The 25,208-nt window shown below is 32.5% G+C and overlaps 2 protein-coding genes across 2 annotated transcripts; one reads left to right on the top strand and one right to left on the bottom strand.

The window, feature by feature from the left end:
* Positions 1-564: 564 nt before the first annotated feature.
* Positions 565-6,161, bottom strand: LOC143072644 (uncharacterized). The gene is made up of 2 exons (XM_076247686.1): positions 6,032-6,161; positions 565-1,842 (listed from the first exon to the last, which is right to left on the bottom strand). The coding sequence occupies exon 2, from the start codon at positions 1,836-1,838 to the stop codon at positions 705-707; it is 1,134 nt and encodes a 377-aa protein (XP_076103801.1). The 5' UTR covers positions 1,839-1,842; positions 6,032-6,161; the 3' UTR covers positions 565-704.
* A 239-nt stretch (positions 6,162-6,400) lies between these two features.
* On the top strand, positions 6,401-19,043 carry LOC143072643 (kelch domain-containing protein 1-like). Its single transcript, XM_076247685.1, has 8 exons — positions 6,401-6,687; positions 10,422-10,574; positions 11,245-11,390; positions 13,200-13,281; positions 14,114-14,266; positions 14,638-14,790; positions 17,975-18,148; positions 18,898-19,043. The coding sequence occupies exons 1-8, from the start codon at positions 6,468-6,470 to the stop codon at positions 18,957-18,959; spliced, it is 1,143 nt and encodes a 380-aa protein (XP_076103800.1). The 5' UTR covers positions 6,401-6,467; the 3' UTR covers positions 18,960-19,043.
* The last annotated feature ends 6,165 nt before the right edge of the window (positions 19,044-25,208 follow it).

The following is a 25,208-nucleotide window of genomic DNA, read 5'->3' on the forward strand; positions in this document are numbered from 1 at the left end:
AACAATAACATATTCATCTTAGTAAGTTAAGTTTATTTGTTAACTGTTGGATAATTATGAATGCTAATTAAATATATAAGAAATTAGATAGTTAAGAAGATGTTAATTTAGATGTTATTTAAGAGGAAAAATTAAAAAAAATACATTAAAGAGGGGAAAAAACCATTTGGGTTCCCTGTTCCCACAAAATCCATGAACTTTGGTATCCAACAAACAATTAAAAATAAAACCCCAGTATTTAATATTTCAAGATTTTGCTGACAAATCATTTGTATTTTGTCATGTCCATAGGCGGATCTAGGGGGCCCGGGCCCTCCCTTTCGTGGGAAAAATTTGGTTGATTATATACATTATGTAGGGATTCATTGAAGCATGACTGGAGTGGGGCCCCCCCTTAGGAAAAGTTCTGGATCCACCAATGATGTCTTATGAAAAATTATGAGACCAAAGTCATTCAATACATTTATATTATAATTAAAAATATCATATGCATTTTGTACAAAATAAATGCATACTTAATAATTGCCAAACTAAAAATTCTTTCTGAAAATATCAATACCAGATTACAATTTATGACTAAGCAGTTACTATAATATACAGCAAAAATGTATGTTTTGATTAAGTACATGTAAACTTTCATGACAAAGAATATATTTTGTTATCAAAATGTTCATTGGTCAAGTGATTACAATTTTTTGACACTATTACATTGCCCATCCAGTTTTGTGTTGTTTACAAGAGCAAACAGAGCGTAGAACTTCATCAAGCCTAGAGTAACAAAACTCACGCCACTCTGGCTCTAAGTAGTGGTCATTGATTGCACAAAGATTTGGAGCTCCAGACACCAATATTCTGTAGAGGCAGGGGATGTTGATTTTATCTGAAGTGACCAATGGTCCATTCCATGGATGTCTCAATATACGGAACTTTTCTAATCGGGGCATGTCAATTCTCTTTAGATAGAATCCTCTACTCTGAGAGATATCAAAATAAGTCACTGAGTTTGAAGATACTGAGTAAAGTGATAGGGTTGGTCCACTTGGTGTCCAAACTTCCAACATAAATCTGCGTAGAGCAGGAAGCCCTGCTAAAACTTCTGTCAACATTTTTTGGTCAAGACATTGAAATACAAAGTATTTCTCAAGAACTAAACTATGAATGTTTTTCAATCTTGTCAAACACTTCACACTTCTGGAACACCAATCAAATGGCATTACTAGTGTCCGTATAGCAGTTGCCTTTTTAGTAAAAAGGTCAAACATGTTACCAAAATATCTTGCTCTTAAACGATGTCTATACATTATATCGTTTTCTTTGTCGTCATCTGGTGGTACCCAGTAAGGCCGGCATGGTGTTTCTTTCCAGTTTAAAGAGCAAACTTTACATTCACGATAATTGAGATTTATCATTAATGATTCCACCAGCTTTAAGTAACCACTTGAACATTCCCCAATGTTAAACTTAAATTCAAAACGTTTTGGCCGAGGTTTAGTGCATAAAATGAACTTGCAAAAAAGGTGGACCCGTTTCTTATAGCATGAGTAACAGTTTTCAACTCTTTCATGAACAATTTGTGATGGAAGGCATGTCACTGGGAAGTTCCATATCGACAGTTGGTCCCAAACACTTGGATGAAGCAGGAGGTGATTCCATTCTTTACATACTGATAAAATACAGCCTTTCTCTATGTGGTCCAGGTAGGAAAAAACCTTTAATTTGCAGTCTACTGGCAGTGCATTAAATGTAAAATATTCATTGTTAAGAATAGGTTCATCTAATAAGATGTTGTCATATTTTCGGCTTCCTCTTATTCTTAAACTTCTTCTCCTCTCAGCCATCAACCTGTGAAAATAAATTGGAAGTTACATTGTTGTATCAAAAAAAAGAAAAATCACAAAAATACTGAACTCTTGAGGAAAATTCAAAATGAAAGTCCCCAATCAAATGACAAAATCAAATGATAAAACACATCAAACGAATGGACAACAACTGTCATATTCCTGACTTGGTACAGACATTTTCAAATGTAGAAAATGGTGGATTGAACCAGCTGGTTTTAAGTAATTGTCGACTCCTAGGAGTCGATATTAAGAATTGAACGATGCACAGTAAGTGCGTGAATTTTTCTTGCTACCTGATTGGAAGATATTACGAGACGTGAATAATCAAAGTTTATTGATTGGTTAGAACAATCCAAACCTAGTAAATGTCCTTCAATCCTGTAGAGTATCGGATTTGTCCTCTCTATTTTAGCAATTAGATTTTACACAGGTAACTTTTATCTATGAATATTTCGGAGTTCAAAACATCAAAAATTTCTGGTTTGCTCTTTTTTTTATAATAAGAGTACAACCTTTTTTTTCTAAAAAAAATAAACAAATAAAACTGTTGCACACAGTTGTACATGTAAAGTATAAACTGGGCTAGAACTTCTGTGAGTTCAAAAATTACTCCCTGGAGGCTTGTAAATGAGCAGTATTTTGAAGATCACAGACAATTGAGATTTTCATTGTCAATGAAATTATACTTTAATGAATAGTAACGACAACTATTGATGACAGACAATAAAACACACTATTAATATCATTAGACAAATTGCATGTACAGTATACGTACCAGTCTAGAGAAAATTAAAGAAATGACAATAAAATGCCTCACCAAGCGCAGCCTGATACACCGCATAGATTGAACCCTGAACTGTTGGGGCAAGTACTAGTTTGGACACAATATTCAAGCTTATAATACTGAATTTGGATTGTTATCGAATGTTTGCATAATATAGGTTTCTGACACAAAATAAATGTGGTCATAGATCTTAAAAATTTGAAATGGGACATTTAATTTACCTAGTTTGGTCTGATATCCAAAATATAACAACATGGTTATACCAATACCAATACCAAATTGTTTATTATAGTGACATGTGTTTAATAACAATATACAATATTTCAATAAGCCGTTGTAATTACATGTATCAACACCCGGCCCTTTACACTTTAACACTTAAACATTTATACATATTAATTATAACATGTATAAAAGAATAATCATTTAACAGCGGACAAAATTAGAATTCATGTTTGATTGTTCCTATACAAAAAGTTTTTTTCTCTTATTATTAAATGCATTGTTAAAATTTAGCAGTTTTTCTAGGATATTTGCAGATATTAAGCACTAAAAATAAATTGTTCATCTTTAGAAATGTCTTCAAAAGAGTGTTCTATATTCAGTATAAGTTGAATTCGTAGATCTCTGTAAAAAACATCAGGCAGTGGCGTTCATTTTCAATACAACGCGAGTCCCACATTTGCAGGTCAGCTTCTGCTTCGCTGATGAACCGTCCGGTTTCGATCCTCAAAAGAAGTATGCCACATCTAAATTGTGCCAGTACAGATCTAGAACGTTCAGCACGAGTGAGGCTCATTGTTCTCAGTTTTGTTCAGCTCCACAGATCCTAAAAGGGTATCCAAATGGTCTTCCTTTGTTCAATATATATAGTGACTCTTTTTCTAGACATTTGAAACCAAAAGTTTTTGATTTGATCCAACAGAAGAACACACTGAGTGCAACCTCAATCTCCATGTGTTCAATAATTAAGTGACCCAAATCAAGGAATTATACAAAAGCTTTATAAATGATAAATCATGTACATGTACAATTCCCACTTTGGTCCAAAAACTTGAATGTGAATAAATAATAATACTTATGACTCATGAGTAAGAGTACTGCCAACAATGCTGCTTAATAAGAATAAGAGAACCCCAAACAACAAACAAACAAAAATCTCTGGATTTTGACAATAAAAATCTTCATGTGGTCATGACTATTTTTCTGGTTTACCATGGCCAGGATTCCCATCAATCATGTCAATAATATTTTATTTTTGGCCTTGTGTATTTACATTGGTGTATGTATATATTGGAGACAAGACAGAAACTTATATATATATTGGTGTATGTATATATTAAGAGACAAGACAGAAACTTATACATGAGATATACTTTAACACAGGATCGTTGCATATTGATTTGGAACTTTTATTGTCAATGGAAAAAAACGACAATGTCTCCGTCTCTAATGAAACACTAATGCGATTGTTGGGTGACTTTATTTGCGAGTCGCACCAGTTTGATTAATGCAGAGACATGTATACTAAAAATTTATATGTCTCTGATTAATGTAATGTTAAATTGTTTTTTTTTTTTTTTTTTCTTTTTTTTTTCCTTAAAATTTTCATGTTAATTAATAAATGTATATATATTTTTAATTTTTGTAAAAATATGTTAAGCACAGTTGCCACCTAATAGTATATATTTTAAAGTACAAGTGAGTTGTTTACCAGAGTGAAATATATATACACGCGAGACTTGAAAAATTACAAGGGAGACAATCCAGTGTCAACAGCGACACCTACAGAATACAGAATACAATATATTGGCAGATGATGAAAGCAACTAGATGAGATGCCCCTGAATCATTTACACTTTCATAGAGTTTGACTCGTAACCGGGAAGAAGAAGCAATATATTTTGATGTAGTATTGAGAACACTGGCGCCACTAGATATCGCTTTTGACAGTCAGGCAAAGCAATGTGACAGGTGATCAAGTGTCTTCCTTGCCCAAGTCACTAACTTACTGGAGCCCTGTTATGTTTTTATCTGTCATTGTCAAGCAGTGCCAGCGAGCAGGATCAAGGTTCAAGTGTTACAAATTCATGATGAAATAAGTCTTTATAATTTTACATGTATATATAAGGGATTATAATAACTGTACATGTATCGATCATCAATAAAGATCCGTCTACTGTGTTGTTTCTTGAATTAAATTTTTTCTCTTAAAGATGAAATGCAATCATTATGATGCCATCTTAAGATATCATAATTAAGAATCAGGGACTTTCCAGGAAAAAGTGGGAAAACTTATTTGCTTTCGGGTCGATCCGGCCCCACGTCGATCCGGCCCAAGTCGATCCGTCCCACGTCGAACCGGCCCCACGTCAATCCGGCCCACATGTAAAGTCGATCCGGCCCCAATAAGAAAAAATATTTCTAAGGAATAAAAATAAATATATATATTAATTGTAATTCAGAAATGTTTATTATTTTTATTATAATGTTAAAGATGTACGGTAAAAAAAGTAAAAAAGGCCTTTGAAAAATATGTTCTTTAGATGAGTATAAAACAAATAGGTTGATTATGTCTTTATTACAAGTTTTCAAGATAATTGGGTATAATTATATTAAAACGTATATAAAAGAATTCAGGCATCAACATTAATCAGCAGTAATTAGCATTTTCTTGTTGAAAAACAGATTACGTAACTTTTATTAATCAGCATTGGACTGAATTAAGTGATTACGAGTGGCATTACCTTAGTTCACAATCATCAGACAATTGTTGAATAAACAAACCAATTATAGACTAATGATTTGATTAAATAAGTCATTATTATGCGTTAAATTTTATAAGTTCCATTGGACTGTAAATATTTATTTAGCTATTCTGTGTGTGAACTTAATAAATTAAAATCGCCATGAAATTCAAAGTAAAAGTTATCAGTGAAAATAACTTCATAATTTAAAAATGTAGAAACTGCGATACAACCAGACACAATAACACTAATTTTCGTATGGATTTAAAATAGTTCGTTAATTGGTACTCCAATACTTCACTGACCTGTTGTCACCATCATCGATCGGACACTTTTTTCAAATTCCATTTATACTGTTAAAGTTTGTGACAAATTCCTCCAAAATCTAGTTAATTCATATTTTATTATGGGGCCGGATCGACTTGGGGACGGATCGACGTGGGCCGGATCGACTTGGGCCGGATCGACTTTGGGCCGGATTGACTTGGGGCCGGATCGGTTTGGGGCCGGAACGACCGGATACCAACTTATTTCATAATAATTATTTTTAAACTCGGTGACACTCATTTTGTGTTCGCATGTCATTATTTTCAAAATGATTATGAATATTTAATGTAAATAAAAACTATCTAAACCCTCGAGAAACACTCCGTATCTACCTATATTACTGAGAACTTGTTGAGTAATGAAGTGCCTTAGTTTTCAGCCATTTTCCATTCTCTCTTCGACTGGTTTCAACTATGCATTTCTACTTTAGCTCATTTCCTGTGGTAAAAAAAAAAGAAACCAGTAAACCTTGTTTGTGTTTCCTAGTTTGGGCCGTTTTTCGCTATGTTCTATACAATTAAAAGCTATTTAGAAGCTCATTTTTCATTTCCTAATTGGGTCAAATGACCGAAAAATCAAAAGATTAAAAATAGCTTTTAATCCTTTGTTTTTCTTTTTGCTTGATCAGCTGTTTTTGATAACATCCGGTTATCGTAAACTGGTTTACGAATAATATCACATTTGCGCACCTTGCTCTCATTATAAACCAGATTACGCGGGAAAGGATATTTTTACTATTAAAAGTGTTTATCAACATATGATTCAACAATGGGAAACGAAACAAGTCAGAATGTTTCTTATTTAGAATCTTTACCCAACAGCATAAACATTACATGGAAAAATGCAGAAAAAACAAATGCATTCCCTGCTAGAGAAGGACAATGTTGTTGTGGTTATGAAAAAACCCTGTTTGTTTTTGGTGGTGTTTTACATTTACAATCAGAAATAGAACCACAAGAATCAAATGATCTACTTGCACTTGATACAGGTAAAATAATCATCTTCTTATAAAAGTTAGTACAATCTTAAAATGGCATATCAAAGTTCATTAAATAGGAAATTTAACTAATAATACACATATTTTTACAAGCAGTTACTGTTTTATTAGTCCAAATAATTATGACGTCTTGAAAGGCTATTATAATTTTTTTCTTTGACGCCTTACTTCGTCTTTCAAGACGTCATAATTATTTGGACTACTGATTTATGATAGACTACTGAGTACTGTTGCCTTTATTTATGCCCTGGTCGTAGCAGAGGGGCATTAATGTTTACCATTGTCTGTCTCCTGATCTGTACATCTGTAGGTACGTCCTAAAATTGTTTTCTGTTTTCTTACTTAAGTTTAACTTGACCAAACAAATGTCATGAAACTTATACAGTCTCACTAATTAGTGATAAGAAGAAAAAAAATAGTGACAAGAAAGTTTATTTTCTATTAAAACAATAAAATCAATATATAATTTGATTGTGCTAAGTAAAGATCCTTAGAGAACAGAGAAAAGGCAGTTAACATGGTTAAAAAAATTAACTGACCCCCCTGTGTTATCTAAACACATTCATTTGTATCTTTTTTATTAATAATAATGTAATTATTTGAACCTTTTATCCTATTATTGCGAACCCTATCATACTTTACCACAGGTTCATTTGATGGGGTCAGACCTACATATATAATCCGACAGTCCCATAATCCGACATTCTGATAGTCCAACAGTCCTATAATCCGACAGCCTGATAGTCCAACGCAAGGTCGCTTGTCTCTGAAAAGTATGCCTATATAGACATGGAACGTTTGTTAATTAGAAAATTGGTATATTTTTTCACACAGAAAATTAGCAAATCAGTCAGTATGAATAAAATAATTTGATTAACTGATTTGTTTTTACCTTTAAGAGAATGATTTTGTGTGGATTGAATCAGTTAATCAAATTATTTACCTTTGTTTCACTTTCAATGTTGACATTCTTTTCCTTTAAATACCCATACACAGACAATTCATGTGTTATTCTTTCTCTTTCTGCTGGGTTAAATTGAAGTTCATATGAATACAGATTTAATGAGGTCGAATTATTCACTTGCAAGTGAATAAGTCATTATCAATGTGTTTGAGCTTAACTTGACTAAAACGTACCATTTTAGCTGATAAAAGGAAATAATTATTTCACTATTTCACTTTCATTAATAATTGAACAAAAAAAAATCATTCTTTTGATTTTTTATATATCTCGTAGCTATATTGCCCCTTAAATTGTTCAAACAAGATGGGATTTAATTTATATCCCATTATGATGCATTCCACTTTTCAGCTCACCTGGCCTAAAAGGCCAAGTGAGCTTTTCTCATCACTTGGCGTACGGCGTCCGTCGTTAACTTTTACAAAAATTTTCTCCTCTGAAACTAGTGGGCCAAATTAAACCAAACTTGGCCACAATCATTATTGGGGTATCTAATTTAAAAAAATGTGTCTGAAGATGGCCGCCATGGCTAAAAATAGAACATAGGGATAAAATGCAGTTTTTGGCTTATAACTCAAAAACCAAAGCATTTAGAGCAAATCTGACATGGGGTAGAATTGTTAAACAGGTGAAGATCTATCTGCCCTGAAATTTTCAGATGAATCGGATAACCCGTTGTTGGGTTGCTGCCCCTAAATTAGTAATTTTAAGGAAATTTTGCTGTTTTTGGTTATTATCTTGAATATTATAATAGATAGAGATAAACAGTAAACAGCAACAATGTTCAGCAAAGTAAGATTTACAAATAAGTCAACATGACTGAAATGGTCAGTTGACCCCTTTAATAGGAGTTATTGCCCTTTATAGTCAATTTTTAACCATTTTTCGTAAATCTTAGTAATATTTTACAAAAATCTTCTCCTCTGAAACTACTGGGCCAAATTAATCCAAACTTGGCCACAATCATCTTTTGGGTTAGTAGTTTGAAAAATGTGTCTGGTGACCCGGCTATCAAACCAAGATGGCCGCCATGGCTAAAATTAGAACATGGGGTAAAATGCAGTTTTTGGCTTATAACTCAAAACCCAAAGCATTTAGAGCAAATCTGACACTGGGTAAAATTGTTTATCAGTTCAAGATCTATCTGCCCTGAAATTTTCAGATGAATCGGAGAACCCGTTGTTGGGTTGCTGGCCCTGAATTAGTAATTTTAAGGAAATTTTGCTCTTTTTGGTTATTATCTTGAATTATTTTATAGATAGAGATAAACTATAAACAGCAATAATGTTCACCAAAGTAAGATTTACAAATAAGTCAACATGACTGAAATGGTCAGTTGACCCCTTTAGGAGTTATTGCCCTTTATAGTCAATTTTTAACCATTTTTCGTAAATCTTAGAAATCTTTTACAAAAATCTTCTCCTCTGAAACTACTGGGCCAAATTAATCCAAACTTGGCCATAATCATCTTTTGGTTTAGTAGTTTGAAAAATGTGTCCGGTGACCCGGCCATCCAACCAAGATGGCCGCCATGGCTAAAAATAAAACATGGGGTAAAATGCAGTTTTTGGCTTATAACTCAAAACCCAAAGCATTTAGAGCAAATCTGACATGTGGTAAAATTGTTTATCAGGTCAACATTTATCTGCTCTGAAATTTTTAGATGAATCGGACAACCCGTTGTTGGGTTGCTGACCCTGAATTGTTAGTTTTAAGGAAATTTTGCTGTTTTTGGTCATTATCTTGAATATTATTATTGATAGAGATAAACTGTAAACAACAATAATGTTCAGCAAAGTAAGATTTACAAATAAGTCAACATGACCGAAATGTTCAATTGACCCCCTTAGGAGTTATTGTTCTTTATAGTCAATTTTTAACAATTTTCATAAAATTTGTAAATTTTTACTAACATTTTCCACTGAAACTAATGGGCCAAGTTCATTATAGATAGAGATAATTTTAAGCAGCAAGAATGTTCAGTAAAGTAAGATGTACAAACACATCACCATCACCAAAACACAATTTTGTCATGAATCCATCTGCTTCCTTTAATATTCACATAGACCAAGGTGAGCGACACAGGCTCTTTAGAGCCTCTAGTTAAATTTTAAACACTGCTCGCGTTTCAGCAGTATGCTAATTATAAGCTTAGAAGAAGACAATCATCCTTTGCAGCAGCATGGTTTTGTGTCGGACCATCGGATTAACGGACTGTCGGATCACTGAACTGTCAGACTATCGGACTGTCGGACTACTGGACTGTCGGAATTTGGCGGTGTCGGTTTATAGCTACGCTCCCCATTTGATAGTTACTTGTCCATTTAAACTTTTGGCAGTTCTATTGTCCAATTGAACAAATACAACAGGTATTGTTCTCTGTGTAGTTTATTCACTGGGACCTTTAAATTTCTTCTAAGTGAAATCTTTCACTCATTGATTAATCTACCTGAGTAAAAAATGAATCTGCTAAATTGATAGATATAACATGTTTAACTTTAAAAAACTGTGGAGATATATCACTTGAAAGGTAATTCTGAGAAAAACTCAAATAGAGTATAGAAATCTTGTATTATAGTTGTATTATCTATAGGGATTGTACTTTGATTACAATTACATGTATATAAACAAATGTAGCTATCTTAATTATTACCAAAAAGGGACAAAAAAATATAACACTTTTAAGATTTTCACCACTTAACATGCTTAAAGTCATTAAAATTCTTTAATTGATTCTTCATTTACAACATTTTTTTTCTTACAGCCTCAATGAAATGGGAGAAAATTGAAGTAAGAGGGACTGTACCATCACCAAGGGCCACTGCAAGTCTGGTTGCTGTTGGAAAAAAGTTGTATTTGTTTGGTGGTCTCAGTCACATGTCAGGCTGGTTTGATGTTATGCATGAATATGATATTGGTAAATAATACAGTTATACAGTAATAAACATTAAGTTTCCTTCATTGTGAGCCATCCATTGATCTTGGATGACTTAAAACAGAAAAATTAACACAAACTCGTACACTCATACAAGTAAATTATAGAACATACATGTATATCAAAATATATATATTGGGGTTGAAAATGTCTTGTCAAGTCAATTAGTGTTAACAGTTTTGTTGTTCATATTGTATGACACAGGCTTTATAGTGGAAACTTGGAAATTAAGTCTTAAATCCAAGGATGTCCATTTAAGGGCATCCAATCATACTTATAAGTGTCCAGTTGTTTATCTCAAAACTTAACTCATTGTGGTTAAATAAAAATTACAAATTACAAATTAGAATCCTTCTGAACCTTTCTTAAAATTTACTGAAACCTGAGAATCAAAAAGGTGTACAGGGATCACATGGACACAGAAAAAGGTATCATATAACATGTATGATACACAAAATGGTGTACAGGGATCACATAAAATATTGGACAGTACAAATTACAATAGACCATACAAACGCCAGATTGAGGCTGACTCCAACCAAAAATAAACACAAATAGCACATGGTTGTGTTTGATATTAACATGATTAAGTTGTAGAGAATAATCTTTTTAAAATGCCATATATGTCATCTATGTTGCCTGTCTTTTTCAGAAAATAAAACTTGGTCAGAAATACAAACCACAGGTACACCTCCAGCACAGAGAGACAAAGTAGGAGGTGTTTCTATAGGAACCAACATTTATTATTTTGGTGGATTTGGACCTAAGTCAGCTGAGGCAGATTTAGATATATATGATGTACGAACACATTTTTTTCTAACTACTCCATTTATAAAATACAGATAAAGGGGATTAACAGGATTATCATTTTGGATTATTATAAACGCACCAAAAAGAATATCAGAAAATGATCACTGATGATCACCCAAACAATATGAATTATATTTGATCTGTAAAACTTTGGATGAATACATTTCATTGATTGATTGATTGATTAAATTGTTATCAGAACAGAACCTAGACAGAGGCAAATTATAGGGGGACAGTGATTCCCCTTTGGTGGGAAAAAATTGGTTGATTATTTAGGGAATCACAGAAGCATGACTGGAGAAGGCCCTCTCTTTGGCAGTCAGTGGATCCTCTCCCCTGTTTTATGAAATTTCTGCATCAGCCACTGCTTGCATTGTCTGATCCCTGTAAGTGAAGAAGGGACACTGGATTTTTTTTTTGAAATTGAAGTCATTATATAATCATGTAAATCCGCAGATGGAGTAAAAACTACTAAAAGACCTAAGACAATTTAGCATTATAAAAGACACAAAAAATACTCTAGATCTAGAAGTGAGGCTTTTTGGTGAAAATATTTTTGAACATTGAAATTTTTTTAAATATATCAAATGCAAACAGTATTTTCTTTCATTCAGTGGACAAATAATGTAATAAGCTTGCAAAAACAACTAAGTAAAACTGCTTTTCAATTAGGATATACTGTGCTGTTCATTGAACTCCTTGTATAAATTTTAGGAATTCCCCCTTAGTGACTGGTTCATATAATAATGCCCATGACAGTCCAACTGGAATCCAACAGTTGTCCAGACTGTCCTTCATAATGCATTAAAATGTTGATTTCGTTTATTGTTACATTAGTGTTTAATGGGGACTTACAGATTGTGTTTGCTTTTCAATCAATTATGTGGACTAAAAGATGCCAAAATATATATATGTCAATACAAAAGTAATTTTTAGTATTGGAGTTATCTTCCTTTGTCCACAATTTTAGTTGAACCCATGTTTTCCAATGCAATGTTTATTTTTACATTGTTGTTCCAACTGCAAAATGAATGAAACCTTCACCTTCATGTGACCACTTTGATTCTGAATGTAAGGGCTTTGAAGAAAGTCCTAATACAATAGTGGTTTTTAGATAACCATGACAGTATGACTTATTATTTTTCCATCACTAGTATATGGGTATGCTGGGTCCAATTAATTAATTTGAAGCTCAGAGAAGCATAACTTGTTCTTCTCTTGTTGTTATGCATGCAGATTCCAAAAAATGTACATCAATCAGGAGTAAGGACTTGGTATTCATGTTATTACAACACATTTAGTTTTGACTAAAAGTGTTCCCACTGTTTTAGTTTGTTTGTGTATTTATTGACTGGATTTTGATATCTTTCTCAAAATGATAGGTATGAGTTTTTGTCTGTGTAAAGAGGACAGTTTATATTATAAACACTATATAACAGTGATGGAGGAAGTCCATCTGTCTTTCTCTGCCATTTGATCATCGTTCTGTCCATGATTATGAACTGTCCCTGCATTGAAGATATACACAACAGCCCTTGTGGATTTTGCTTTTTTTTACTGCCCACAATTAACAGCCCGCTTGTTCCTACTCTAGCTATATTCCCCCTTTTTTTTTTTTTTAAATCTTAGATTACAAATACTTATCTGCATTTTTCAATTGATTGTACTTGCGAGTTTCTTTATTTAACAAACTAGAAAACTTGGGTGCCCAATGCCACTGTAGGCAGGTGGAAAAAGCAAAATCCACCTAAGCTGTAGTGTATTTGTATTGTAGCAAACTTCCATTATATATTTCAGTCCGAGGAAGAGGGAGAGGATGAATTACCAGATGGAAGTGCTTCTTTTGGATGGTTTAATGATTTGTTTGTCTTTGATACAGGTATTTATCTTTGTTTAAGGCATGTTTAACATCTTGCATACTGTACGTGAATTCATTATTATTCGTTGGATACCAATTTTAGTCGGTATAGGTTAACCATGAAATCAAATGTTCAATGAGTAAATGTTCTAGGCTTGTATTCGACCTCGGCTAAACCTTGAAATTAAATATCCTCTAACATACAAGTTTTCCTTTATCCACTAAAATTGGTACCAACAGAAATAAATGAATCCACAGTATTCCAAAGAATGTTGAATGGTTACATGCAAATTCCTTATCAGTCTTGTTTGTAAATTTGGCAGCAGTTTGACCATCTTAAGTTTGTAAAAACTGTTGAAACTAATAGTTAACAATGTAAATTAATTTAGATTCACACCTGAAATGTGTCTTTAGATTTCTAGTTTTTCAATAAATGCTTTTTGCAAGAGGTAAGAAAAATAAATTTAAATTCAATCTGAAACCAGTCTGTGTCAAACTGTTTTAGAGTTTGTCTGACTGAAATTAAAATTTTATGTTATTGTACTAGATGTTCAACTAAAAAATTTGAAAATTTCTGTCTGACCAAGGATTTTTTGTCTGACATTTTGTTGGTCAGACAGAGTTTGGGATACACTGTGAAACATTAAGCTGTATTACACTTATTACACAGAATTTTTCCCTTATGAATTAAAAGAGACTTGGGGTTTATTTACATCAATAAAAATTTGAATGGTGGCAGCTTTAAAAAAAAAAAGCATTAGAATTATGAAAAAAATTATAATTATATGTGTAATTAACAATTATTTATATAAAGACATATTTTTATTACTTTTAAAAATGTCTTTAAATGCAGTAAATAAGAAATGGTCTCAACCCATGCAGAAAAACCTTGGAGTTCCTACAGCAAGAGCAGCGCATGGTATGTGTGCTGTTGGTACAGATCTAGTCATATTTGGTGGAAGAGATACACAATGTAGACGAAATGATTTACATATATTTAGTACAGGTAAGTTGCTCTGACCATGGTAGTATTATATTAACAGGAAGAACAAAAATGCCAGTGTGGTTAAAAAGTCATTTGTATGGAAAGCTTCTGAAAATGTTTAGTTTTAAATCCCTTAATAAAACTTGTCAAAGGTTTAAATAGGACAAATATTAACTGGTATAGTGAAACCTATTTTAACCGAACCTCTTCGGGACTTAAGATTTTGTTTGGTTTTTGGCCAATGTTCTGTTTTATCAAGTTCACAACGCATACAATTTGATATTACAGTGCATTAGAACATGTTTGGTTTATACAGGTTTTCAATTTGTGCAGGATTCGGTTTAGCCAGGTTTCACTGTATTTTTATGTAAATGAAATTATTATTCAAACAGATACATGGAAATGGAAGGAATGTAAAGTTCAAGGGAGACAACCAGAGCCACGTTCCTTTCACACAACAACTGCAATTGGTAAAAGAGTAGTTGTAATGGGAGGAAGAGGTGAACAAAATCAACACTTTGCTGATCTACATATATTTGACACAGGTAAATAGGAAAGTGTTGAGATCTACATATATTTGACACAGGTAAATAGGAAAGTGTTGAAATGTTTTAACACTTTGAAATTTTCGATAGGATTAGATTTCGAAAGGGTCAATATTGGCCCTTAAATTCCATGAAATTTAAAATTTGATGAATAAATGTATAAAAGTATTGCAAAATACATATTCACCAAGCTTTAGCAAGTTCCATCTGAGAGTATTCAGTGTTCACACTTGACAAAACAGAAAAGTGAAATAGCGGTTAAACATCCAGTTTTGTTTTAGCAAATTTTGTGGCAGTGATAGACTTAGAGCATATAAAATACTTCAAAAGGTCGGCTTTTAGACACTTATCTGTAATGTGATTGCCTGGACCAAATGATTAGATATTTCATCTTTAATGTGATGGTACTCAAATTGCACCTATTTTGACAGTTTTTTCACCAACGCTTTTTTATGATCAAGACAAAAAAAAATTCATTCTGTGTTTTATTTTGTAGCCATATCCTTCTTTATTGTATAGGTAATTTAAACCAATTTGATTTTTAATCCATATTGAGTCATAGAAAAATGGGTTTGAATCGACCTCCAAACTATCAATGATTCCGTAATGAGGAGTGCCTTAAATGCACCCATGCTTAAATTCATATCATTAAAAATCAAATAGCAGATGTTTTGTTTTATTTTTGCAAATATTTAGAACAATTTGACATTAGTATATATGTAGGACTCAAATCTATGGTGGGTTCCAAATCTATGGCAGATTCCTAATCTATGGCAAATGTGACTTCATGCCATCCCAAATGTATGGCACATTATTTTCAATCCTAATCTATGGCAAGTTTTGTAATTTCCAAATCTATGGTGTATTTTTGTTGTTTCAAAATCTATGGCAAATATTGTGCAAATGGAAAACAATGCAGTACATGTACGACCTTTGACATGTATTAAACAAGTGGATTTCTGGTTTCTCGTTTTAATTAAGAAATAATTCATTGATAGCGAGGGGTAGAATATCGGCATAAAGGGACAACCCCATGGTTAAATCACGATATATTCGAGCCCCCATGAATTATTTCGATTCTAATAGGACAAATACAGCAACATGTACCATACATGAACACACTATCAAATTGGAGTAAAAGGATGGAGCAAACTGAATTAGTGACATGCTTAAACTATTACCAGGGTTTACACAAAAAGATTTAGAATTGATAAGTTCAATCATAAATTAGTAATCTCAATACAATGATTAACCATATTTAGCAATTTTTCATTTTAAAATACATCATCAGATAAAATTGTTTTCAATTAAATCAATGTCTTATCAAAATGAAATAAATTTATAGATTAGACCGTAGGTTTTCTCGTTTGAATGGTTTTACACTAGTAATTTTGGGTCCCTTTATAGCTTGATGTTCATTGTGAGGCTCCATGTTAAAAGCACTTTGACCTATAATGGTTTACTTTTATAAATTTTGACTTGAATGGAGAGTTGTCTCATTGGCACTCATACCACATCTTCCTATATATCTATGTACGACAATGGGATCATGTCTATAAACATTTATGAAATGAACATTCCATATTTCATAGAACTTAATACAGACTTAAAGATTAAAATGATGCGCCCGGTAAAAATAAACATTTTAAAATCTTTGCATGGTACCTGTTTAGCCCTTTATTTAAACCAACTAGTAAGTCCCTTATCAAACAAGACAGCAGTTTTTTTTTATATAAAAATGAACAGTTCGAATTGTCACATAATGTTATTTCATTTGATTTTTTTGACGTTTGTAACATCACTTTTGCCATAGATTAGGAATCTGCCATAGATTTGGAACCCGCCATAGATTTGAGTCCTACATATATACTCACTATTCAAGCTATTAATATTTTTTAAAATGGATGCTTTTAACAATAATTTTTTTTCATTTTTAAAAGAAAACTTTTTGTGAACGTTGCACAGAGGCGTTTTCGTACATTTTTCATTTCCAGTGAAAGCTTCATTTATTGATATAAACTGTGAACATTTAGTAAAATTGAGAATGGAAATGGGGAATGTGTCAAAGAGACAACAACCCGACCACAGAACAGACAACAACAGAAGGTCACCAATAGGTCTTCAATGCAGCGAGAAATTCCAGCACCTGGAGGCGTCCTTCAGCTGGCCACTAAACAGATATATATTCTAGTTCAGTGATAATGGACGTCATACTAAACTCCAAATTATACACAATAAACTAAAAGTAAAAATAATACAAAACTAACAAAGGCCAGAGGCTCCAGACTTGGGACAGGTGCAAAAATGTGGCCGGGTTAAACATGTTTATGAGATCTCAACCCTCCCCCTATACCTCTAGCCAGTGTAGAAAAGTAAACTCATAACAATATGCACATAAAAAAATCAGTCAAGAGAAGTCTGAGTCCAATGTCAGAAGATGTAACAAAAGAAAATGAACAAAATGACAATAATACATGAATAACAACATATGTGTATGTTTGAATATATTCACCTATTTTGTAAGCGGTGTATAATGTCAAATAATTAAAATACAAATGGTTTAGTCTCAAAGAAAACTTTTAAGAATTTCTCAGCTCTTTTTGTTGAATAGGTGCAATTTGGGTACTGTGATGTTAGTCCTAGTACGATAAATATTGACAGATCATGATTGACATTCATCCATTCAAGCGGTTTTTGCAGGAGGATTTTAAAGAAAGTAACACTATTTTTCGGGGTCAGCTAGCAGTAGTAAACAAAACATTTTTTTTAATTGCATCTTTGAATAAATATTCTGACCCAATTAATGATGAGATGAAATTTCCAAGCTACATCAGTAACAACTTAATGTTTTCTATAAGTGTTAAACTTATTTCTTAGTTAGTAGCTGGTAGCTGACATTTATTGCAAATTTAATACTGTGGATTTACTATTATTCGTGGGATACCAATTTTTTCGAGAATTTCGTGGATACCGTTGAACCGCCAAATTTAAATGTTCAATAAATTTCAAATTTTCTATATGACTGTATACAGACTTTGGCAAAACCACCAATTCATATATCCATGAAAATGCAAGTTTTCTCCAATCCACGAAAATTGGTACTCATGAAATATATGAATCCACAGTACCATAAAAATGCTTGGTCAAAAATGATTTAGCCTTTAATTTGATTTGTTTTTTGTAGAAACAATGGAGTGGTTACAACCAAAAGCTAATGGAGATTTACCAAAAGGACGTGGACAACATTCTGCAGGTGTTGTAGATGACAAGCTGGTCTTATTTGGTGGAACAACAGATTTTAATCCAGAAATTATGCAGTGCCAGACTTTTTTCAATGATACATATGTTGCAAGTATAGGTAATTATTGTTTTTCTCTAATTCTTACTGGACTTATCTCTTTTCATACTTGTTTATTTTTTTTCAATTAACATGTGATTGGTTTGATTTCATTTCTTCAATTGTCAAAACTCGATTATGATGTCAAATTTTCTTGTTTTCCTCTGAAATTCCTATTGTGATGTCAGGAAAAAAGGAGACCATGTATGTTGACGTCAGGTAGAAAGAACACATATTTTTGCATATTGGCTAAAAATCATTAGAAAAACAGATTCCACCACCAGATCTATTGACTATGTTTGAATAGTGCTCTATATAAAAAAATGAGACTTGGTATGATTGCCAATGAGACAACTATCCACCAAAGTTTAAAGAAGTGGATAAGACCTTCAACAATGAAAAACTCATACCATATAGTCAGCTATAAAAGGCCTGACATGAAAAATATGACACAAATCAATTTAGAAAACTAACAGCCTATTTTTCTTAACAAAACAGTTTATAAAAAAACAAATATGACAGACATGAACCAAAGACAATCACTGAAACACAGACTCCTGACTTGGAATGTTACCAAATATAAATTCCTACAGAATATAAGTTCCAATATTATTCCATTTTCATATTACTGACTTTTGACTTAGGAACTAATATTTTTCGACAGGTTCCTGGATTTTTTTTTATATCAAGTTTTAAACAGAGTTATTTTAAATTTTTGTTTTTGCCAACTTTCAATGATATATTTTATGATGCATACCTTTTTATTTCAGATGATTTCATGAAAGGCAAATGCACAAAAGCAACTAATGGACATGCAGAATCTTCATCATAGCAAAAGAGATTTTAACTATTATTTAATTTTTATACTATTTGTTATACAAATTCCCTGCAATATTAAAATGATCTGAATACCTTTCCTTTTGTGATTTATTTTAGTTATTGATGAGGATATGTTTTTGTGAAATAATTGTAAAAAGTAAATACTTTTATGACAAATAATTATAAAAAGTAAATACTTTTATGACAAATACTTATAAAAAGCAAATACTTTTATGACATTAACAGATTATTTTTTCCTACACAAAATAATTATAAAACTGGATGTTGAATCCTTATTTATTGGTACTCAGCACAAACAATTTTATTTTTTATATTGACACAAGCATATATATCAGAGGGCAAAAACTCAGAAATTAAATTTAAATAAAAAATCTGTAGAACTTTTTTTCCATGAATTAAGCATTAACAGTAAATGTTATGAAATGAGACCAAAAATATCAAGTTTGTTTTTGGTATCACACATGCATGCATATGCTGTGTTTGCCACATTTTGTAATTTGACATACTTTTTTTATGATCATAAGTCGGACAAACCAGACATGGGTGTTTCTTTCTATTAAAACCTAATTTTATTTTTTGTAATTACTAGTAGTATGAATAAAACCGATATGTGTGTCTATAAACAGAAACCAAACAACATAAACAAAAGACATCTACATGTCAATATAAAGTCTTGGCGCACACAAAGTTGTCCCTCTCTAATTTATCCTTCAATCAAAAAAGATTTGAAGGAATAAAGCAGAAACTATCCAGGATATACATTTGTAATATAAGACAACCACTGACAAGATGCTTGGCGTGGGACAGGCACATATAATTATATATGGCAGGCTTAAACTAGTTATTGTCCTAACCTCGAAAAGCAAGGGGTTGTGTGCTGTTTTATGGCGGCAGCAATAACAATGTATTAGTCTGTGATTAAATCAATTCATAGGGAACCACTAATGTTAAGTCAATGCTAGTTAGTATACAGTTGTATTAACATTGACACTCGTTTCCATGGAGATTATTTGGCCCTGCCTCCTCAGTCATTGTCTATCGATTTTGCAACTATTGCTTACTTTACATTTATTAAAATTGAGAAAGGAAATGGTGAATGTGTCAAAGCGACAACAACCCGACCATAGAGCAGACAACAGGCCACCAATGGGTCTTCAATGTAGCGAGAAACTCTCACACCCAGAGGCGTCCTTCAGCTGGCCCCTTAAAAAATATGTATACTGGTACAGTGATAATGGACGTCATACAAGACTCCGAATTATACACAAGAAACTAAAATTAAAAATCATACAAGACTAACAAAGGCCAGAGGCTCCTTACTTGGGACAGGCGCTAAATTGCGGCGGGGTTAAACATGTTTATGAGATCTCAACCCTCCCCCTATACCTCTATCCAATGTAGAAAGTAAACGCATAACAATACGCACATTAAAATTCAGTTCAAGAGAAGTCCGAGTCCGATGTCAGAAGATGTAACAAAAGAAAATAAATAAAATCAATAATACATAAATAACAACAGACTACTAGCAGTTAACTGACATGCCAGCTCCAGACCTCAATTAAACTGATTGAAAGATTATGTCTTCATCATATGAATATCTGGCACAATCCCTCCCGTTAGGGGTTTAGTATCATACTATCATAAAATATATGAGAAGAACATAACTCGTTTCATGACAACAATTGTTTTTTATACGACCGCAAAAATTGAAAATTTTTTGGTCGTATATTGGTATGCAGTGGCGTTGTCATCGTCGTCGTCGTCTGAAGACATTTGGTTTTCGCACTATAACTTTAGTATAAGTAAATAGAAATATATAAAATTTTAGCATAAGGTTTATGACCACAAAAGGAAGGTTGGGATTGATTTTGGGAGTTTTGGTCCCAACAGTTTAGGAATTAGGGCCAAAAAAAGGTCCCAAATAAGCATTTTTCTTGGTTTTTGCACAATAACTTTAGTATAAGTAAACAGAAATCTATGTAATTTTAACACAAGGTTTATGACCACAAAAGGAAGGTTGGGATTGATTTTTGGAGTTTTTGTCCCAACAGTTTAGGAATTCAGGGCCAAAAGGGTCCAAAATTAAAAACAAATCCCCAAAATGAATTATGGGGGTTCTTTGATATGCCAGATCTAACTGTATTTAGATTCTTAATTTTTGGTCCTGTTTTCAAATTGTTTTACATTAAGGTCCAAAGGGTCCAAAATTAAACTTAGTTTGATTTTAACAAAAATTGAATTCTTGGGGTTCTTTGATATGTTGAATCTAAACATGTACTTAGTTTTTTTTGTTATGGGCCCAGTTTTCAAGTTGGTCCAAATCGGGGTCCCAAATTAAACTGTTTGATTTCAACAAAAATTGAATATATGGGGTTCTTCAATATGCTGAATCTAACCATGTATTTAGATTAATAATATTTGGGCCCAGTTATCAAATTGGTCCATATTGAGGTCTAAAGGGACTAAAATTGAACATTATTTGATTTCATCAAAAATTTAATTCTTGGAGTTCTATGATATGCTGAATCTAACCATGTATTTAGATTTTGGATATTGGACCATAATAGGTAAATGTCCAATTTAATAAATTTTTAAGTTTAAGTTCTTAGACAACATTCATTCTGTGTCAGAAACCTATGTTGTGTCAACTATTTAATCACAATCCAAATTCAGAGCTGTATCAAGCTTAAATGTTGTGTCCATACTTGCCCCAACTGTTCAGGCTTCGACCTCTGCGGTCGTAAAAAAGCTGCGTCCTGCAGAGCTTCTGGTTTAAAAATAAATGTGTTTAGTTCCGATGCAAAGACCCTATAAGTGAATCAATATTAAAGCCAAAATATGCAATCTTTATATAATGACCTGACAACAGTATTGTACCTATATCCCTTCTTAATAAGGCAGCAACCATTTGATTTTCTGGGGGGGGGCTATGGTTTTTTTTGGAAAAAAAAGTTTGTTTCCAGTTTTTGGAGAAAAAAATAATTTGTTTTTGATTCTGAGAAAAAAAAATTGTTTGTTTCACCCTCAGCTGCCACTATATACATGTAATGCTAAAATTGAAAGAAAAAAATTGTTTTCGACTTGTCGCGAAAAAAATAGATTGTTTTTCGCCGCAGGCGAAAAAAAAAGTTTGCACAGAAAAAAAAACCATAGCCCCCCCCCAGAAAATCAAATGGTTGCTGCCTAAGTCTGTTTAAAGGTTTTGTAAGCTTTTGAGGTGAATACTGACATTTTTAGTTCACCAGACCTGAAAGGTCAAGTGAGTTTTTCTCATCACTGGACATCCGTCGTCCGTCATTTTACAAAAATCTTCTCCTCTGAAACTACTGGGCCAAATTAAACCAAATGTGGCCACAATCATCATTGGGGTATCTAGTTTAAAAAATGTGTGGCGTGACCCTGCCAACCAACCAAGATTGCCGCCATGGCTAAAAATAGAACATATGGGTAAAATGTAGATTTTGGCTTATAACTCTGAAACCAAAGCATTTAAAGCAAATCTGACGGGGGTCAAATTGTCTAACAGGTCAAGATTTATCTGCCCTGAAATTTTCAGACAAACCGGACAACCCGTTTTTGAGTGATGCCCCCGAATTAGTAATTTTAAGGAAATTATGCAGTTTTTGGTTATTATCTTAAATATTATTATAGATAGAGATAAACTGTAAATAGCAATAATGTTCAGCAAAATAAGATCTACAAATAAGTCAACATAATCAAATTTGTCAGTTGACCCATTAAGGAGTTATTGCCCTTTATAGTCAATTTTTAACCATTTTCTAAAATTTTAGTATTCTTTTAAAAAATCTTCTTCTCTGAAACTACTGGGCCAAGTTTAACCAAACTGGGCTACAATCATCATTAGGGTATCTAGTTTTAAAAATGTGTGGCGTGACCCTGCCACTCAACCAAGATGGCCGCCATGGTTAAAAATAGAACATAGGGGCAAAATGTAAATTTTGGCTTATATCTCTGAAACCAAAGCATTTAGAGCAAATCTGACAGGGTTAAATTGTTTATCGGGTCAAGATCTTTCTGCCCTGAAATTTTCATACAAAACAGACAACCTATTGATGGGTTGCTGCCCCTGAATTAGTAATTTTAAGGAAATTTTGCAGTTTTTGGTTATTATCTTGAATACTATTATAGAGAGAGATAAACTGTAAACAGTAAAGTAAGATCTACAAATAAGTCAAACATGACCAAAATTGTTAGTTTACCCCTTTAGGAGTTATTGCCCTTTATAGTCATTTTTTAACAATTTTCACAAATTTCTGTAAATTTTTAGAGAATATTTTCCACTGTAATTACTGGGCCAAGTTCATTATAGATAGAGCTAATTGTAGCAACAAGAATGTTTAGTAAAGTAAGATCTACAAACACATCAGGATCACCAAAACACAATTTTGTCATGAATTTATGTGTGTCCATTGTTTAATATGCAGATCAAGGTGAGTGACACAGGCTCTTGAGAGCCTCTAGTTGTGCTTTGTAAAGAATATTATTATAAAAGATTGGATGTGAAATACCTGAATGTATAAGATGTCTGCATGTTGAGTTATATTTACGAATTATTTCCTTATACTGATGATAAAATTTAGTAAATTAGTTTGTGATCAGGTCAATTTAAGGGGAACCACTAGTGTTAGGTCTATGATGTAGGTTACTGGTATGAATTATATTGGCATTTACAAGTCGCTTATATGGCTCCAACAAGTTTGTGTTGAGGTATGAACCACTTATGATAAATCAATGGTATTTTGTATGCAGTTTTTGTCGAGCCTGTGACTTTTGTCAGAAAGCTTGACATATGGATAGTGATCCGACAGCAGCAGCGTTAGCTTACATCTTTTAAAAAAGCTTTATATTTTAGAAGGTGGAATACTTGGATGCTTCATACTTTGTATATAGATTAGATGACTCGTGTTTCAAAGTTTCTGTCTGTTGCATGTCGATTGTCTTTGATCTCATTTTCATGGTTCAATGACTACTTGAATTTTTTGTAATGTTATTTTCTCTCTTATGAGCAATAGGTGTATGGAATGATTGTAAGTTGTACATGTCTTGCTGGCAGGTGTCATTTGACCTTGACCTCATTTTCATGGTTCAGTGGTTGAAGTTTTTGAGTTTTGGTCTTTTTTCCAATACTTTATGCAATAGGTCAACTCTATTTGGTGTATGGTAATATATATTTTGATGTACATGTCAGTCTTGGATATGGGGGTATGGATATTTTGGGAAAAAAAATTGTTTCCAGTTTTTAGAGAAAAAAATAATTTTGTTTTTGACCCTGAGAAACAAAAATTGTTTGTTTCACCCTCAGCTGCCACTATATGTACTGCTGAAATTGAAAGAAAAAAAATGTTTTTGACTTGTGGCCAAAAAAAATCCATAGCTCCCCCTCCCAAGAAAATCGTTGCTGCCTAATAAACTTTTGTTGATAGTTGTCTCATTGGCAATCATACCAAATCTTCGTATTTTTATATAGTACTTCGTATTGCTTTAAAGTAACTAGTCATTGGCAATCTGGTGTTATAGAACTTGTTACCTTAATCAAAACATTCAAAGGACAGTTTCTAAACGTATTAGCTGTATGTAAACTAAAATTACCACAAAAATCTGGAGTTTAAATATTACTTTATACAAAATTCCTGCAGATGTATACATACTTACAAAAAATATCTCTTGTCTGATAAATCATTTTGTTTGTATTTTTCTTTTTTTAGCCATGGGGTTCTTGGTTTATTTTCAATCCATGAGTTTGACTGTCCCTCTGGTATCTCTCGCCACTCTTTTTAAGTGACTTCAATGCAGATGAGACAAAAAAAAAACAATAAAGTCAATAGTTAAGCATGCTATTGATTTAATATGCATGCATGTTGACCAATCATTGAGAAATCATATCCTGAACTGAAAAAATTTAACAGAAATGCAAGACATATAAATATTTATTTTCAGCAATAACATTGTGATACAATAAAGTTATAATTTAAAAATTTTTTTACAATAATTACATTGAGTATATTGACATCACAGATTTCTAATCACAGTTCTTACTATCACAGTATCCTAATATCACATTTTCTTAATCACAGTTCTTTCTATCACAGTTTCTTAATATCACAGTTCTTTCTATCACAGTTTCTTAATCACAGTTCTTTCTATCACAGTTTCTTAATATCACAGTTTATACTGCACTCGTTCTATTTGAGCAGTCAAAATGCGTTGACTGTATATTTCT

The sequence above is a fragment of the Mytilus galloprovincialis genome, chromosome 4, assembly GCF_965363235.1.
Source record: "Mytilus galloprovincialis chromosome 4, xbMytGall1.hap1.1, whole genome shotgun sequence".
Lineage (NCBI taxonomy): Eukaryota > Metazoa > Mollusca > Bivalvia > Mytilida > Mytilidae > Mytilus > Mytilus galloprovincialis.

Excerpts from the sequence above, each read along its gene's own strand:
- LOC143072644 (XM_076247686.1), bottom strand. The coding sequence starts at position 1,838 with ATGGCTGAGAGGAGAAGAAGTTTAAGAATAAGAGGAAGCCGAAAATAT.
- LOC143072643 (XM_076247685.1), top strand. The coding sequence starts at position 6,468 with ATGGGAAACGAAACAAGTCAGAATGTTTCTTATTTAGAATCTTTACCC. Across the intron at positions 6,688-10,421 it reads TCTACTTGCACTTGATACAG|CCTCAATGAAATGGGAGAAA; the intron begins GTAAAATAATCA and ends TTTTTCTTACAG. Across the intron at positions 11,391-13,199 it reads CAGATTTAGATATATATGAT|TCCGAGGAAGAGGGAGAGGA; the intron begins GTACGAACACAT and ends TATATATTTCAG.